At 43.7% G+C, this 15,681-nt stretch overlaps 1 protein-coding gene across 1 annotated transcript in view; it reads left to right on the top strand.

Annotated features, from left to right (window-relative positions):
• Positions 1-15,681, top strand: part of MSH5 (mutS homolog 5) — an 18,372-nt gene that overhangs the window by 282 nt on the left and 2,409 nt on the right. The window contains 18 exon segments of the mRNA XM_069073263.1: positions 748-893; positions 1,039-1,162; positions 1,482-1,562; positions 1,813-1,875; positions 2,099-2,220; positions 2,422-2,531; positions 2,983-3,018; positions 3,316-3,398; positions 4,060-4,105; positions 11,433-11,571; positions 11,701-11,763; positions 12,976-13,104; positions 13,418-13,490; positions 13,806-13,915; positions 14,402-14,482; positions 15,007-15,094; positions 15,265-15,454; positions 15,590-15,681. The exon segment at positions 15,590-15,681 is cut by the window's right edge and continues 65 nt beyond it. Coding sequence (XP_068929364.1) covers positions 768-893; positions 1,039-1,162; positions 1,482-1,562; positions 1,813-1,875; positions 2,099-2,220; positions 2,422-2,531; positions 2,983-3,018; positions 3,316-3,398; positions 4,060-4,105; positions 11,433-11,571; positions 11,701-11,763; positions 12,976-13,104; positions 13,418-13,490; positions 13,806-13,915; positions 14,402-14,482; positions 15,007-15,094; positions 15,265-15,454; positions 15,590-15,681 — 1,756 coding nt within the window. The 5' untranslated portion in view covers positions 748-767.

The raw sequence follows: 15,681 nt of genomic DNA on the forward strand, positions 1-15,681 counted from the left end.
GGGGGGGGGTGTGGAGCCTGTGGGTGTGGTCGACGCTGGAAGGGCTGGGAGGACGTGAATCAGAGGGGAGAGACGTGGGGGCTCCCACATGTTCATTTACATTGCTTAATTCCCCTTGTGTCCTTTCCCCCCCAAATTCCAGTAAAAAAAAAACCGCAAATTCCAAAGTCTACGGGCCGAGACGGGAACGGGCGCTGCCGGGTTTGCCCCAAAACCCTTCAGCACGTTCCCCTCCTCCTGAGAGCCCCCTCTCCCGCCTCGAACCCCATACCATTTCCCACAATCCTCCCACGAAGGCCTGATCGACCACCCCAGCCTACGGTTCAGTAGTGAGTGGCCGCAGGTTTTGGAGTTCAAAGATTTGCTGTGTGACCCTGGGCAAGTCAATCAACTGCTCTGGTCCTCGATTTCTTTCTTCATCTGTAAAATTTGAAGGGCATGAACTAGATGGAGCTCTTAAATTATGCTTCATCTTGAAATCTAGAATCCTTCATTCGATACAAATTCAACATTTATTAAGCACCTACTGTATATGTAGGGTGCTGCACCAGGTTAGGGGAGGGGGGAGAAGATAGAAAAATAAAGATGATTTGGGTCCCTGCCTTCCCGGAGCTACCAGTAAAATGGCCCACACTTTGAGTGTCTCCTCACTCAAATTCAAATTCCCTAAAGAGAAGCTTTGTCCTCATTGGGGAACTTCTGGGAAGGGGCAGGGCAGACTCAGGCCAACATTTTCTTTTTTTTTAGAACCGGAGTCCCCTGAAACCATGGCTTTCTTGGGATCCCAAGCCAGTGACATCCCCCAGGATCAGGGAGCAGAAGCACTTTCTGCCCCCCTCTGTCCTTCAATCCTTGTGCAGGATAGAGAGGAAGAAGAGGAAGGACAAGCAGAGGTGTTTGGGGGGAGGGCAGTTGCATGGGAAGCCTGAGTCTCTGCCCAGGTAGAGGGGGTCAAGTGGGAACTGGGGACTTGTATCCCCCAGAGGAGAGCTGGGGGTGGTGGGAGTTTGGAGATGACAATGGGTGCTTCTCTGACAGACCTACCTGTGTGTGCTGTGGCATTCTGGGTGCCTGGGCATAGCCTACTATGACAGTGCTGATTCCACCATCTATTTTCTGCCAGACACCCCTGACTGTGAGAGCCTCCGACTTCTCCAGAGAGGTGAGAATAATCCTCTGGAGGGGCCAGGACTGCAGCCATACTCATGGATACATGATAATACCTGTCCCTAAATCATCCTATTCAGCCCTTCTTGTGATGTGTATTATAAGAAATCTCCAGGGAGGATCTCCACCCAGATAACATTACTGCCCTCCCTCCCCAAGGTTCCCAGTGCCTAGCATTCCTGTCCAGGTTCCAAGGTGCAAATGGGCTCTTGGGGTGACAAGAGTGAATACTTTGGCTGAGAGTGGGAGGTCTTCTTGTTTGCACTGAAAGGTGAAGTTCTGTTTATTAACCAAGACTGCTTTCTCTCACCAAGTTGTGGATGAAATCAACCCAAGATCCATCATCACAAGTGCCAAGCAGGACAAGAACATGGCTCAGTTTCTGGGGGGCCTGGGTGAGGGCTTGAGGGAAAACTGAATACATGTGGAAAGGACTTTGGTGTCTAGGACATAAGGTGTCTCAGAATTGGAGGTTTGGAGGGAGGACTAGAGGTGTCTGGGGAAGGGCTGATGTATCTGGAAGGTGACTATGTCTAAGAATGGTTGGCAGAATCTTGGGGGAGGCTGAAGATGTCTGGTCAAGGCTAGGGGGAAAGGGAAAAACTGGGGACCTTAAGCTGAACTCATTCTTCTCTACTCCTGCAGTCTCACCTGAACACAAGGAGCTGGGGACCCCTGAAACTGTACTGTTGCCTCATGTGGATTTTGGTATCAGCCCACCCATAACTTTTGTCCTGCCTCAATAGCCCCCATCCCCACTCTCATTCTTTAGCTTCTTTGCTTATCCCCCATTATCATCATCATTAGAGGTCCCTACCTCCTTCCCCCAACTCCAGTCTTAAAATGAAAGGGTTGGACTAAGTGATCTCTAAACATGCTACCAGCTCTGACATTCTGTGACCTGACTCTCCCAATCACCCTGTCCCCACAGGTCTAGAGATCAGCAAACAGCGAATCCTCTCTGGTAACTTTTCCTTCATGCCAGAATCCTTGACATGCACTGAGAAAATCCTCTTCCTCTCTTCCATCATTCCATTTGATTGTCCTCTCATGGTTAGAAGGGTCCTTGAGGGGGGCAGAAGGGAAAGTTGGTCTGGGGGGAAGAAAACTGCCCCAGACCAGATCAGAGGCCATGGGAGCCCATCCTTCAAAAACCTCCCATTTGGTTCTGCCTAGTATTCATACAGCCCTCCACCGTGACCTTGGAGGGGCTTGACACATCTCTCCCTCTGCCACTGATCCTGCTATCACTAGGTACAAGCCCTGGGAGGGTTGCTCAAGTTTCTGAATAGGAGAAGAGTCGGTGTGGAACTAGAAGATGGTAGCGTCAGTGTCCCAATTCTAGGCTTCAAGAAATTTGTCTTGTAGGTAACCTACTCAGAGAGAGAGAGAGAGTGAGCGTGTGTGTTGGGGAGAGGGGAGGTAGGACTAAGAGAAGGTGATAGAGGGCAGGGAATTGCCAGGGATCTCGAAGCCACCTGTATCAACTTATACTTGACCAGAAATCCCTGTACAACATTCACACTTGACAACAGATCATCCAGACTCCACCTGAAGACCTTCAGTGATGGGGAACTCACTAATTTATATGGCAGCATTTTTCACCTTTCCATAGCTTCTCATTTTTAGGAAGTTTTTTCCACATAGACTTTGTGTTATTACCCCCAACACAAGGTCAAATAAAAAACACACAGATGATCAAAGGTAAAATAGGGGGCACAAAAGGGCTACAAAGTGGGACTCCTGGCTAAGATGACATTGGGAGAAACAGGTGTCCCTCCAGTCTCGCCTTTTTGTTTTTTCTCCTATCCTCAGGACAGATCTCGTAAGCATAGACCAGGACACATACAGGTGAGTAAATAAAGGGACAGAAGGGTTTTAAGGGAAGGTGAAAAGAAGGATTAAATCCCCAAAGCTCTAATAAGCCTAATGAGGCTCCTTCTCTAACCCTAGGTCTGTCTGGAGAAGGAGGGCAGAAGGGATTTGGTGGGTGGGAACAGATGTGTATCATCTTTTCTAAAGGGGAAAGGAAGGCAATTGAGGGAACCTATTTTTGGATTCCAAGATTCTTCACCCCCTTAGGGCATGTCATCAGGACTCCTAGATTATATTTTTCCTCTCCCTCCCTCCCCCAACTGTTCCCCACAGGGTCCTGCAAATATTTAAGAGTGAGACCCACCCATCGGTGTACAAAGTGGCCAGTGGACTGAAGGAGGGACTCAGCCTATTTGGTAGGTGTCGTCTCATCCACTCTCCCTGAAAACACAGGGCATTCATTCACTTCCCCCACAGAGGCTTTGTCTGCTTTGTGCTTTTGTGTATAAGAAAGCTAGTGCCTAGCAGCTAGCTGTGTGCCATTTCACTCTTTATGTTTATCCATCAGTTTCTGGGTCCCCTTTGTGTGAGAGCTTTTCTGTACTTATGAATCTCCGGATTTTGTTTCTTTGAAGAGAAGCAGTGTAACTATTTGCATTTGGTTTATATATGTCTTTTCTTCATCATCTTTGCTTCTTCTGTAAGTTCTGACTTTTCTTCTTTTCTGACTTACCCTCATATCCATGTTTCCTCTCTGTATGTAGCTCTGTCATGTATGTATTTGCTATCTTTATGTGAAATTAGGTATGTGAAATTCTGTGAGTGTGTGTGTGTGGACACACCCAGTCCTGCCCCTTTCCAACACCCTGTCGTGCTCGCTCAGGATGTGGCCTGGCATTTGGCTCTGGCTCCCTTTGTATCCTAAATCCGGGAACGCCCCTGAGCATGCCTCACCAACACTAGGGCCCCAGGCACTGATGCCCCAGCCCTAATCGCCTTGCTGGGTCATGCCCCAGCTTGGTCTGACACACCCATTCCCTTTCCCTGACGCCTGACACACCTACTCCTTTTTCTCAGGAATTCTCAACCGCTGCTGCTCCAAGTGGGGTGAAAAATTGCTCAGGTGAGTATTAGAATCACAGTACCTTACAACTGTGTAGCTGTTTATAATTTACAAAATACATTCACATCCATTGTCATATTTTTCAACATTAAAAAATATTTATTTCATTGGGAGGAAAAAGTGACCAACTTTTATGTGTCTACCTATTGAAAGCCTCCAGTGGCAAAATGGGGAAGAGGTTGCTGTGGCCCCAATTCAGTTTTGCTAATCCCTAAATGTAACACCCTCAGAAAGCAGGAAATGGTGGGAAAGACAATGCAAGCTCTGCTAGAGGTTCTGGAGAAAGCAAGGGATACCGGGCAAACAAAATATACATGGAGATAGGGAGGGTGGGGATTATTAGCCCTATTTCTTTTAATAAAAAATTGTGACCCAAAAATGTCTACTGACTTTTCCAAGGTTACACAGGTAATAATCATCAAGTCGGAGACTTGAAACCTAGGTTTCTGTATCTTTAATGATACACTGAGTTACCTTACATACAGACACTCATTAACAAAACCACTTAGTATATACAGACACACAGGCCATACCATAATACAGACTGAGCACTTACACATACAAAATGCATGAATACACATATGGGCAATAAAATACCCATATGGAACATACACAAAACCCAACATGGCACAGACACACACATATGCAATAATATTATATGTGAATGTAAACACATAGTTTGTACTAGTACTCATCACAGTTTATACACGTTCTCCCTAGCACCCAGACTTATACCACCCACTCACGAATGTTTACCTGTTTCTTCATCTGTATAATGAAGAAATTCAGCTAGATAACTGTTAAAGTTCCTTCTGTCATTGGACTAGAGGCATTGGATAGTGTAGGGGGAGGGAACCTGTGGCCCTTTGTTCTCTGAAGTTTGGATTCAGTCAGAGGGCCATACTTGAGGATCTAGAGAGCCACATGTGTCCTCAAGGTTACAGGTTCCCCACCCATGAGATAATGGATAATAGCTAACATTTATATAGTACTTACTATGTATCAGACATTGTACTAATTGATTTACTTATTACATTAATAATTTATAGTAATTTACAAATTATTTCATTTGACTGTCACAATGATCCTGTGAGGTAGGTGCTATTATTATCCCTATTTTACAAATAAGGAAACCGAGACAGACAGAGGCTAAGTGATTAGCCCAAGGTCACACAGATTCAAACTCAAGTCTTTCTGACCCTAGGGTCCCAGGCACTCTATCCACTGTGCCCCACCTAGCTTACCTTAGAGCCAGGAAAAATTTGAGTTCAGGTGTGACCCTGAGGAAATTGAATAGCCTCTCAGTGTTCTAGGTCAGAGGTGTCAAACACAGGGTCCATAGGCTGGACTAGCAATACATTGACTGTCCCATACCAGATTAAAATATAATTCAGAAGTACTGAAATATGGTTTCAGACACTTGACACAATTACTAGCTGTGTGACTTTGGGCAAGTCACTTAACCCCAATTGCCCTCCAAAAAGCAAAAAAAAAAAAAAGTACTGAAATAAAAATGCAATAAAACAATGTTAAGATGTGGTTAATAGGTCAATATGCACCGACAGGGAATCCTATGTACTGTTTAGTGACCCTGTTTCTGTTTGATTTAGACAACACTGCTCTAAGACAAAAAGCTGCAGAGAAGGAGTTTTTTTTTTGGGGCGGGGGGATGAATTCCCTCTATCATTGAAGTGATAGATCCGGTTCTAATCTCTGTTGGGTTCTGATATTCTGTATCCATGAGTATGGGTGAATTGATTTTGATTGATTGAACTGATTCACATATACTTGGTACTGCAAGGTTATAGATAGAGGGGAGCTAGAAGGGACCACAGAGGCCATTTCTTCAAGCCCCTTCATTTTACAGATGAAGGATCCAAAGCTCAGGGAAATTAACCATTAGAGGTAGAATATGAACATGGATCCTCTGCTTTGAGGGTCTTTTTATGTGCCCTGCTACCTTTCTGGGTAGTTACAAAACACTTTCCTCACAATACTTTGAAGCAGGTAACACAAATATTTTCATGCTTATTTCACAGGTTAAAAAACTGAGAACCAGGGTAGGGGCATCCCAGAATAAGTGTCAAACCTGTGATTTAAACACTTGGGTCTCTTGATATTTATTTCACTCCCAGGATATTCAAAATGGGCCATCTAACAAATAGGGTAATTTCATAACCAACACCCTCTCCATTGCTCTAGGGACAAGTTTCTGATCTCAACCTAACATGTGTGGTAGACATGCCCTTGGATACAAAACAGGTTTTGAGTAGGGTAATCATTCTTCATCTTTCCACTACCCCACCCCCCAAACCCACATATAGGAGAGCTAAAGACTCTGGGATGATTGAACCTGAACAAAAGCCACCAGTGAAGTGGCTAATATCAACTAGAGCATAGTGGAGAAAACCACAAGATTGAGAGTCAGAAGATATGACTCTGTTGTTATTAGCTATGAAACTTTGGACAAGTCACTTTCCCTCTTTGTTTCATCATGTATAAAAGGAGGAGGTAAGACTCTAAGTCCTGGGTCCCATGATCCTACGTAACATGAATTCTAGCATATGAATAGATACATAGTTCCATACACTGGTAGAATCATTCCAGCCCCATTCTTCCAGACTTGGACACCCAGAATGATATACAAAGACATGTATGTTGAAACACTTTTACAGTACTGATATTGTGATACTCAACTGCTATGACTTTTCCTTCTACTTCATCCCAGCTTTAACACAGGGATGATCTTTATCTCACCATCACCCACAAGAACCCTGAAATTATTTTATCTTGTCATAACTCTTTATTTTTCCATCTCTGTCTTATTCCTCTTAAACTTACTCTTCATCCCTACTATTACTTTCAATTCCTCTAGTCCCTCAGTACTATCCTATTCTATCATTCCTATTATGTTTACTCTTTTCTCCCTTACCAATCTTGACCCCTTGGTGAATCCGTTTAATTCTCTATTTTCCTGTACTCTTAGGTCCCTCATTCCCTTGTCCTATCACTGACCATGCCTTGTCAAATCTCAAACCTGTATCATTCCTGTCATCTACCTCCTTTACTCTTACTCTCCTGATTGGAATGGGAGGAAATCAGGAAACAATGATGATGAAATCCATTTAAAATTTATATTAGTTAACTTCAACTGCGCCTTCACCATAACAAACCAAACCTAGTAATTTTTTGTAGGTTCTTTTTTATAAATTAGTATTTTATTTTTTCCAATTACATGTAAAGACATTTTTCAGCATTCATTTTTTGAAAGATTTTGAGTTCCAAATTTTTTTCCCTCCTTACCCTCCTCTTTCCCCAAGATGGCAAACAATCTGATATAGGTTATACATGTGCAATTATGTAAAACATATTTCTACATTAGTCATGTGTATCAGCAATGCCATATTTACAATGCCTATGGAGATTACAGATATGCTGATATAATTATCCATCACAAAATACATCATGCTTGCCATATGGGGGAATAAACTAGAAAATTTATTAAGATACCAAAAGACTGAGTCCCAAAACCAGAAAGTGAAAGCCATCAGAGTAGTTATGACATTGGCACAGGTAGATAAAGTAGAAAGCACCCACATTTTCAAGCCTTTAAAACAGAACAGGCTACCTCAGGCAAAGGTCCTCCTCTCCCCACTCACAGCAACCACCCAGCGTCCGGGAAGCGCGCTCCCAGCAGCTCCGGCCCCTGGCAGTCCTCAGCAGGAGTCCTTAGCAGAAAGGGCTCAAAAAGGGCTTTGCGCTGCCGCTGCCTCTGCTGCTGCTGCCGCAGTCGCCACCGCCAGCCACCACAGGAACGCTAACTTGGCTTCTGCTTCCTCTTGCTCCGCCCCTTCCTGCTACATCAGCAAGTCCAATGGGGCATGGAAGATCTTTAAATCCCATAACCCTTACATCATGTTATGAAAGAAGAAAGGACAAAAGGAAAAAACCATAAAAAAGAGAAAATAGTATGCTCTGATCTGCATTCAGAATCCATCAGTTCTTTCTCTGGATATGGAAAATATTTTCCATCATGAGTCTTTTAGAATTGTCTTAGATCATTGTATTGCTGAGAACAGCTAAGTTAATCACAATTGATCATTGCAGCGTTAACTGTTACTGTGTACAGTGTTCTCCTGGTTCTGCTCACTTCACCCAGCATCAGTTCATATGAGTCTTTCTAGGTTTTTCTGAGATCCACCTGCTCGTCAATTTTTTTTTTTTTTTTGCCTTTTGGAGGGCAATCGGGGTTAAGTCACTTGGCCAAGGTTACAGGGCTGGTTTGTGTGTGTGTGTGTGTGTGTGTGTGTGTGTTAAGTGTCTTGAGGTCACATCTGAACTCAGGTCCTCCTGACTCTGGGGCCGGCGTTCTACTCACTGTGCCACCTAGCTGCCCCCTGCTCGTCATTTCTTATAGCATAATAGTATTCCATTCACATTCATCTGCCACAACTTGTTTAACAATTCCCCCACTGATGGGCATCCCCTCAATTTCCAATTCTTTACCCCGACAAAAAGAACTGTTATAAATATTTTTTTTTTTTACCTTCTGGTCCTTTCCCTTTTTTATGATCTCTTTGAGATACAGACCTAGTAATAGTATTGCTAGATCAAAGGATATACACAGTTTGATTGCCCTTTGGACATAATTTCAAATTGCTCTCCAGAATGCAAACCGGTACTTCTTGATAATTGATTCCTTATCCCACTCACCGACATCTTAAATATTTTCTTCTCTTTTTAAGCCTCTAATACCACTTCTTACCCAAACTCTCCTGAAGACCTAACTTCATACTTCAAAAAATTGAGCCCATTCATAGAAAGCTCCCTCTTCTCCCTTCTTTCTCATCTCGAATCCTTCTGACATTATTTTCTACTGTCTCCTTCACTGTACTCTCTGAGCCCTTCTGCTTGCCAAGGTCAATCCCTCTACATGTACCTTTGATCCCCTATCATCTTCAGAAGCTGATTGCCTCCACCATAATCTCCATTCTCTCTTGAAGCTTTAATGTCTTCCTATAGATTAATACCTTTCCTGCTACCAACAAACACACCAAAACATTCCCCAGCCTGAACAAACAAAAACCCTCACTAGTTTCTATCACACTTGCTATGATAACCCTGTATCTCTTCTAAATTCATTAAAAATCCATCCATAGTTGATGCTTCTATTTCCTCTCCTCTCCCTCTTCTAAGCCCTCAGCAGTCTGACTTCCAGCATCATCATTCAACTGAAATGGCCCTCTCCAAAGTTGCCAACAATCTCTTAATTATCCATCTGATGATGGCCTTTCTCCTGAATTCCAGGCTGATATCAACAACTCCTCATTAGACATTTCAAACTGAGTGTCCAATAGTCATCTCAAATTCAAAATGTCTAAAAGAGAACTCATTATATTTCTCCCTAAGCCAATCCCTGTTCCCTATTACTGTTTTTTTTTCTTTTTTAAATTTTTTTTATTAATTTGTTTGTTTACATATAGTTTACAAGATTCAATTCCACAATTCCTTGAGTTTCACATTCTGTCCCCCTCCCTCCTCCTCTCCCCCCCATGGCAGCATACAGTCAAGTATAGGATCTGTAACTACTTTCACATTAGACATTAGTCAGGTTATAAAGACGGATTGTATCAGATGGAATGAAAAATGGTAAAGAGGAAATAAAACCAAACAAGAAAAGGAAAAATATCAGGGAGTTTGCTTCAGCCTGGACACAAACTCAGTTCTTTCTCTGGATGTAGACATCTCTCTCCATCATGAAGTCTTTTGGGATTGACTTATATCACTGCATTGCTGAGAAGAGTCCAGTCTATCAAAGTTGGTCATCACAAATACATTGTATCTGTAATTGTGTACAAATTTTTCCTGGTTCTACTCTTCTCACTCAGCATCAGTTCATATAAGCCTCTCCAGGTGAATATGAAGACCGTCTGCTCTTCGTTTCTTATAGCACAACAGTATTCCATAACATGCATATACCACAACTTGTTCAGCCATTCCTCAGTTGATGGGCACCCCTTAATTTCCAATTCTTTGCTACCACAAAAAGAGCTGCTATAAATATTTTTGTATATATGGTTCCCTATTACTGTTGAAGGTACCACCTTCTTTCCTGTTCTACTCCTTTTTGAAATCAGTGTCATCTTCTGCTCTGTTCTCTCAAACATACCATGTATGAAATTAGTTGCCAAATCCTGTCATGTATTTCTTTACAACATCCTCCAACAATATCCCCTTCTCTCCATTCACATTGGCACCACTCTAGTTCAAGCACATATTACATCTTGCCTGGACTATTACAACAGCCATATAATTGGATTCCCTCCCTCAATTCTCTCCCTAATCCAAGTCATCCACCTCATAGCTGCCAAAATGACTTTGCTAAAGTGCAAGTCTGGCTATATCTCTCCCCATCCCTTTCCCTAATTCAGTATACTTCAGTGGCTCCCTATTACCTCAAGGATCATGTATAAACTCCTCTGTTTAGCATTTAAAGCTCTTCACAAGTTGGCCCCTCCCTACCTTTCTAATCTTCCATTCTAGTCCCTTGCACACATTCTATGATTCAACCATACTGACCTACTTTCTATTCCTCACATACTATACTCCATCTCTCATCTCCAGGCCCCCATATTTGGAATGCTCTCCCTCCTCCTCTCTAACACTTAAAATCCCTGGCATCTCTGGCCCCTTCTAGCTCTAAATCTATAATCCTGGGATACATGTACACTCTCCCACACACATTAACAACTATACTACAGGGCTGTTGTGAGGAAAGCTTTGTAAAACCCTAAATTAGGTTATAATTTATGAGTTGCTGTCCAGTATAGTATTTCCTTTGCATCTTGGCAACTAGGTGGCACAGTGGATAGAGGCTAGGCCTGGAGTCAGGAAGACCTCAATTCAAATCCTGCCTTGGACACTTACTTTCTGTGTGACTCTGGGAAAGTCATTTAATTTTTGTTTGCCTCAGTTTCCTCAACTGTAAAGTATGATAATGACAGTACCTACCTCGAAGGATTGTTGTGAGGATCAAATACGATAATATTGTAAAAATTGCTTAATGTGTCATCTCAGTGACTTTGTAACTGTAACACTTTGTAACACTGACTTTTTTGGGGGGTCTTTTTTGGAGAGGGAAAGGCAGGGCAATTGGGGTTAAGTGATTTGCCCAAGGTTGAACCACTAATAAGTGTTAAATATCTGAGGTTGGATTTGAACTCAGGTCCTGCACCACCTAGCTGCCTCTTGTAACACTGACTTTTGAGCAAGAAGCCCATTGACAGAGAAAAAAGATAGACTTAGCCTCTCTCCTGCCTGCATGAAGGTTGTGGCTGATGCGGCCAACCCAAGACTTGGAGGAACTGAATTCCCGTCTGGATGTTATCCAGTTTTTCCTGCTGCCCCAGAACCAAGAGATGGCACTGACCCTGCATGGACTCCTAAGCCACATCAAGAATGTGCCTGTAAGCCAGGTTGCCCAGGGTGAGGGTGGGGGAAGCAGTGTAAGGGGAGAGAACAGGGCTACTGTGGGAGTTTGGGTGCTGGGGTCCCTTTGAGGAGAGGGCAGTGACAGGTGCCTGGTTTGTCTGTAGCTTATCCTGAGACGTATGGCCCTCTCACACACCAAGGTCAGCGACTGGAAAATTCTCTATAAGGTAAGGATCCCTGCTTCCCCCATTCCTGGGTGACTCCCTGCCTCTACCCTACCCCCTAACTGCTGGGGTCCAGAGAACTTTCCAGACTAAGATCTGTGAGGGCTGGGGTTCTATCTTCTCTGAACTTTGTATTCCCCGATACCTAGCACAGGGCTCATCTTTCTTTGTGCTATTGTGTCCATGCTGGAAAATTCTCCTTTGCCTATCCAAATCCTCACCAATCTTCTAGGCTCCATGAAGCTTGCCTCAGCTCTCCTGGTTTACAAAAATTATAGGAACATTGGACTTAGAGGTAGAAGGGGCTGAGAGATCATCTAGTCCATTTCCTTCACTTTACAGATGAGAAAACTGAGACCTCCAAGAGAGCACATCAAAAAGGCATCCAAAGGCCTCCTTTTTCTCCCTACCAATATGATTTATTGTTGTATTGATTATACTACATAGTATAGTAATAAATTGTTCTGTGTTTCATGTACTAAGATCCTGCTCCCATGCCACACCTCACTGGGTTCTTAAAGGCCTTGACACTGAAGCAAGCCCTGGTATATCATATCAAGCTGGAAACTCTGAGTATGGGTTTACCTAGGTTCTCCCCAGGGGCCTCTGCATCCAACCATGTCCCTTCTTAGAAGTATTCCTTTTCATAATGTATTCTGTGTCTGTTGTCTGAGGATCAGCCAAGCATGACTTAGAGAAGCTTTTTCAGCCATAGTAATTGTTTAAGATTATTTATATGATTGAATTATTGAGGAGAAAACTCATACTAAGGATAAAATCCTTAAATATATTTAGATATTTATGTACATTAGTTGTATTTCTCCAACTAAAATGTAAGCTTCTTGAGGGCAGAGATTATTTTACTCTATCTCCTCCCCTCCCCCCTTAATAGCAGGAGCTCTTTAAATATTTGTCCCAAATTGATATTCTCCCAGCCTTCCTCTTCTTAGCTATTCCTTACCCAAATTTTATTTCTGCCAGTCTCGGTTCTCCCAAGCATCACTTCCCTTCTTCACCTGCCTCATCCCAACCATGCCTCTCTCTTCTCTGCCTGTATTTCTCTCTGTCTTTTTGTTTATATGTCTTTCTTCATGGCCTATTTCTTCTTTTTTTTTTTTTCCCAACCATGGTCTCACTATTTCTTTTTCTCAGTGTCTCTCTTAGGATGCTCCAAAAAGGGAAACTCCCTGATTCTTTACCTGTCCTCCTCTGCAGACAGTTTATAGTGCTCTGGGCCTTCGAAATACTTGTCGATCTCTGCCTCAGTCTATCCAACTTTTCCGGGATATCGCCCAGGAATTTTCTGATGATCTCCACCATATTGCCTGCCTCATCAACAAAGTGGTGAGGGAAAAGAGAAAAAGAGGAGAGGGGCAGGACTGGATAGTGGCATAAGGGGAGAAATGATGACAGAGGGAGGGGCAGGATATTGGGGACAGGAAAGGATGTGGGCTAAGGGAAAGGGATGAAAAATAGAACAAGGAAACTAGAAGATGAAGAACAAAAGTGGAAATAGAATGGATTGGAAATAGGGATGGATGAGATTAATCTGTAGGATGGAGAAGGACAAAACCAGGAAGGCCTAAGGCCTTGGGGTGGGGCATGGATAGGAAGTAGGGTTGAATGGTGGTGACAGGAACAGGCTCTCCCCATCCAGGTGGACTTTGAGAGCAGTACTGCTGAAAATAGATTTGCTGTCCGACCCAACATTGATCCAGATATTGACGAGAGTGAGTTTAGGGTGAGAGAGGGGCCCCATCCTCCTTGAAACATAGATGTGCTCCATCACAGGATATTTATTGTTCCTGGAAACCTCCCCCCCCCCCCATGGCTGAAACCTGGAGAAGGGTGTAGGGAGGAGATCTCAATCCTTATTTTTTCAATAGCAAAGATGTGCAGAGCTCTGTGCTAGGTGCTGGAAATGGCGTATATACAGATTAGATCAAACAAGGTCCCTGCTCCTATTTAGTTTACAGCTCTGTCCTCATATCAAAGAGAATATGTGTTAAGTACATCCATCATTAATTCACCACTACTTTCTCTAGAGAAAAGGAAGCTGATGGGACTCCCCAGTTTCCTCACAGAGGTTGCCCGGAAAGAGCTGGAGACTCTGGATAGCCGCATTCCTTCATGCTGTGTTCTCTACATTCCCTTGGTGAGGGAAGGAGGATTGTGGCATCTCCTTTACACTCATCTTGACACTTTGGGGTAGTGGTCCATTGGTAAATGTTTGACAACTGGATCTCCAAGTGGAAAAAAAAGTACATCAACACACTGTTCAGTTTAATCTATACTACTGACCTTTTTTCCATCACTTTCTTAAGTCTAGACAATTGACAGAACAGTAAATCAAACTCAGATTTGTAGTGTTTGCCAGTTTCTGAGCTGTAAATGTACACACTGAAAATTTAATGTTGGCTTATGCTATTTCAAGCTGGCTCCAGTATAACTGTTTTTTTAGGGGACAGAAGTCCAATTTTGGTGGGGTGTAAATGGATCCAGAGGCTTCTGGGTGAACCCAGTAGATATTGAGGGGAACATTAGAGCCTGTTGGGGAGTCATGGGAGACAAAGGTCTTTTGAGTTCCCCTTGGATAACTAGAATAGCCTCCAAATTTATTTGCCCTCATTCACCCCTCCAGATTGGCTTCCTTCTCTCTATCCCCCGCCTGCCATTTATGATAGATCCAAGTGACTTTGAGATTGTGGGCCTAGATTTCATGGTGAGAACCTGATCCTATGTGGGATAGGGATGGTGGTAAATAAGGTGAGTTGTAGACCAGGGTGTGGGTTAGGGATGCTGATGAATGAGCTGAGTTAAGGACCAAGGCAGTTCTATTTCTCAGTCTCAACCCAAGGTAGTGGGCTTCCAAAGTCTGATTTTTTTTTTAAGCAATTGGGATTAAGTAACTTGCTCAAGGTTACACAGCCAGGTGTTTCTGGGTGCATGCTAAGTGTCTGAGCCCGGATTCAATCCCCCAGGTCATCCCAACACTGGGGCCGGTGCTCTTACTCACTCTGCCACCTGGCCGCCCCTCCAAAGCCTGATTTTTGTAAGCTCTAGAGAAAAGGGAAGAAAATAGAGAGGAAAGGAAAAACATGGAGAGACAAAGAATGGTTGGAGAGAGGAGGAAGATGGGAGAGGGAAGAGAAGTAGAAAAAAATCAAAAATAGAAAAGAGAGAAGGGGACCCCTTATGGAGAAGGGTTGTGAATACCAAAGTGGGTCCAAGCCCCTGTCTCCACAGTTTTTGTCTGAAGAAAAGCTACACTATCGAAGTGCCCAAACGAAGGAATTGGACTCAATCCTGGGGGACCTTCACTGTGAGATAAGAGGTGAGTGAAGGGGTGGGTGTTGACCTAGACAGTCCTCCTCTCTCCTCTTAACTAGCTTCTCTCCATCAACTCTTCCCCTATCTGATCCTATGTATCTGTGTTTCCCTTCTCTGTGTTCCTTGGTCTTCCTTCCTTTCCCCCAACCCTTTCTCTACCATTTCCCCACCCAGATGGAGAGATGTTACTGATGTACCAGCTGCAGTGCCAGGTGCTGTCCCGGGGGGCAGTGCTGAACCGAGTGATAGAGCTTGCTTCCCGACTAGATGTCCTACTGGCCCTGGCTGGGGTTGCTCGGGACTATGGCTATTCACGGCCCCAGTATTCCTCTCAAATCCTTGGGGTGAGAATACAAGATGGCAGGTCAGTATATTGTGGGAGCCAAGATGGGGTCACAGGGATGAGTGGGCATGATGTCTCCCACATTACTGTCCCTGGAACATCCGAAAGAGGTCAAGAATAGGAAACAATAATTAACATTTTCCTGGCCACTCCCAGACACCCACTGATGGAACTGTGTTCCCATACCTTTGTACCAAACTCTGCTGAGAGTGGTGGGGAGAGAGGAAGGATCAAAGTCATCACAGGCC

Source organism: Petaurus breviceps, unplaced genomic scaffold (assembly GCF_028583685.1).
Source record: "Petaurus breviceps papuanus isolate PSGF00001 unplaced genomic scaffold, PetGlider_PUasm1.0 90865, whole genome shotgun sequence".
NCBI lineage: Eukaryota > Metazoa > Chordata > Mammalia > Diprotodontia > Petauridae > Petaurus > Petaurus breviceps.